Source organism: Vigna radiata, chromosome 2 (genome assembly GCF_000741045.1).
Source record: "Vigna radiata var. radiata cultivar VC1973A chromosome 2, Vradiata_ver6, whole genome shotgun sequence".
Lineage (NCBI taxonomy): Eukaryota > Viridiplantae > Streptophyta > Magnoliopsida > Fabales > Fabaceae > Vigna > Vigna radiata.
The window spans coordinates 12,176,707-12,179,953 of NC_028352.1; the positions used below are offsets into that span (position 1 = coordinate 12,176,707).

Below are 3,247 nucleotides of genomic sequence, written 5' to 3' on the forward strand. Positions count from 1 at the left end.
TCGGAAACAGTAGAAAATGAATCGAACTTGTATAGGAAGTGAAATGGTCAAACCTTTTTAACCTTGGTGATTTTTAATAATAGTTATTGCATAAAATCGTTGTTATTTTGCTATAGTAAGTATTTAACGAAAATTACAGATTAAATCCTCGTCATTTTTAAAATATGTAACAACGGTTAACTGTTGAATTATCGTTATTTCACTATTTTGGACTTGTAACGACAATTAATTTAGGAGCTACCATTAAAAAAATCACATTAAATACAGTGCTATCACATTCTTATTCTACTAGACCAACTTAATAAATATTCAATGTCGTGGTAGGACATTTTTACTAGTAAGATTTCGTTTTAATTACTATTAATAAAATTAATTTTTTTTATTAAGATTATAAATTTTGGTTATATACTAAAATTAAATATATCAATATTTATTATATGAGACGCAATAATGTGATAAAAAAAGCTATTTAATTATCTTTAAATTATATTTTATTTTAAGGTGAGATAAATATCTAAGAAATGTAAAATTGAAATCTCACTTGATACAAAGCTAAATTACATATTATTTCAAAGATTGAGATGAAAAAGGATATGATATGTTAACATTCTTTTTAATAATTTTTTGACAATAGAATATGTATCACTATCTTATTTGTCTATTTAAATTTATTTTTAAGAAAATATTTAAAACAGAAAAACTACCACATATACATTGTAAAAAAATTGTCAAAATAAATTGTTAAAAAACTTTTTCCGATTAGAAATAATATTAATTTTTTTTATGCATTTGACATGTCATATGTAGTAAAATACTTTTGAAAGTTCCATCCATTGATAACAGAAAATTAAACTCAGAGAGAAAACATACAGAAATATTATTTCTTCTCGTGAACTCGTTTTGTAGCCGTTAGACACTATGGATAAACCTCAATAATAGACACTAATCCCACAGTGGGAGTAATCTTGTAGTTACTAAAACCAGCAGAGAGAATTAGGTTGGCCCACTCTTTCTCGTATCTTTCTTTTCCAGCGAACAACATCATCATGTACATATCAAAGAAAAATTGCGCCTCAGTCAATTCATGGTCTTCCTTCTTATTCTCCATCACAATGTCTATGATAAGAACCCTCCCGTCGCTAGCTATTGCCTCCTTGCAATTTTTCAGTATTTTCACACATTCCTTGTCCTTCCAGTCATGCAATACCCACTATTTGATTGTCACAAAGTAAAAAAGGATAAGAATCAAAAAATTAAAAACGGATAATCAACTATGTCTATATGATTCATATTCGTTTTTTTTTTTTCTCTACTATGAATTTAAGCTGTAATGTTTGTATATGAGGCCCTACTTTCGGTTTTTTGATAGGTTTGTATTATATTTATTCTAGAGGTTACTCATTTGTCATTATGGACAATCCTTCTATGCCCCCATTAAAATAAAGGATTTTAATACGTGAATCTAATTAAAACACGTCATCTCTCTCCCTGTCGATCTGGGTTTGGTGAGCTTTTGCTTTTTGGATCATCTTCTTCCCAATATAAATCAATCAATGTGGTACCCTCCTATTTTTGTTCCCATTGGATTTACCTTGTTTACATGTCGATCCTATGGCAGCAAGAAAAAAAAGGGGGCCTATTGCTATACTCTAGTAATCTCTTTCCTACCGACGCAACCCCGTCATGTCCTAAATCATATTCCGTAGACCAGAATGGGTTTGCAGAACGTTTAAGCACTGTATGTGGCTGGTGGAAGAGACACGACCTTACTAATGGATGGAGATGGAGGTGGATGAGGGTGAAGAGGATTGGATGGCAAGGAGTAGGTTATCGGAGTTAAACTGAATCACTAATGGTGAAGTAATTTTGAACCAATCACAAAATAACACATTATATTAAAATGTTATTCAAAAAATGTTGTTAAAGTATTATTATTCTTATTTAAAATTATAAAAAGTGTCACATCATTTAAAATTATTACACTCAACATGTTTTTATTGGATTAATGTGAAAGGTACCAAAGTCCCTCTTCTTTACAAAGGAAACCTTCTCTTGTCATTGTTAGTAAGTGTTAACCTAAGGTGATATATGAAAGAGAAACCATAAGAGGGCTTATTGATGTATGAAGTAACAACAAAGAGCATTTTATGATAATAAATATATAGAGCAAGGGAGAGAGAAGGAATAATAGATATATTTACCTTCAACATAATAGAACCAGCATGAGGAATTGCTTCTAACATGTCTCCTCCGACATATTTTATGTTCTGAGTTTCTTCCAAGCCTGCAACAACATGTGGCAGATCAAATACAATGCACTTTACATGTGGGAAGGACTCAACAATGACCTTAGCCATTGTCCCTGTTCCTCCTCCAACATCAACCAATGATTCTATTCCCTCGAACAATCTCTTATACTTCTCAATCACCACATTGGAAACCAATCGACTGTCCATAGCCATGACTTCATTGAAATGGTTATTTATATTAGGCTCACGTCCAGCAAAATCCCAAAATCCCATACCATTTTCACTGTGAAACGGTGAAGGGGTTTCATTCGTGAACCAGGTAGAGAATTGAAACCATGGATTCATCATAACTGGATTAAATATTAATTGCGTCACAGGTTTCATACTAAAGGGATGGTCCTTTAGGAGTAACATAGATGCATCAGTTAGTAGATACATAACTTCAGGCTGATTTGGGGTGGCATGGTGTTCAGAGAAGAAACCAGAATGAGTCAAAATTTTCATCAAGCGGGTTATAAAGGAAATCTTTGATGGGTGGAGTGGTAATGAAGCAATGAGTTGTGAGAGTGACATAGGTTGGCCATAGTTGTGTATGATATCTGGTATGCTTAACTCAATAGCACACTTAAGAGACACAGAATTTATGAATTTTAAAATATGATTCCAAACATGATTTTGAGCTCGAAGCAATTTTGAAGCATGCTCTTCACCCTCGGTTTCCATATATAATTTGGCAAGCTTGTGTGGTATTAAATCTCGTATTTACTCGATGTATTTATAATGACAAAAAGGTGTGCAACATAATATCTTGGTGCTTTATTTCTAACTTTAAGAAAAAATATATTTTCATAACCACTTTCGCTTCCAATAGTTAGTAGATTAGATTACTGATCTTATTATAATTAAATAATAATAAATATAAATGAAATCTTTACATAAAATAATAATATGCTTAATTGCATAATGACAAATATTATGAATATTTGAAGAAATGATTT

General features: G+C 31.4%; 1 protein-coding gene across 1 annotated transcript; it reads right to left on the bottom strand.

Moving 5' to 3' along the window:
- Positions 1 to 860: 860 nt before the first annotated feature.
- Positions 861 to 2,972, bottom strand: LOC106755929 (trans-resveratrol di-O-methyltransferase-like). Its single transcript, XM_014638163.1, has 2 exons — positions 2,202 to 2,972; positions 861 to 1,210 (listed from the first exon to the last, which is right to left on the bottom strand). The coding sequence occupies exons 1-2, from the start codon at positions 2,970 to 2,972 to the stop codon at positions 917 to 919; spliced, it is 1,065 nt and encodes a 354-aa protein (XP_014493649.1). The 3' UTR covers positions 861 to 916.
- Between the last annotated feature and the right edge of the window lie 275 nt (positions 2,973 to 3,247).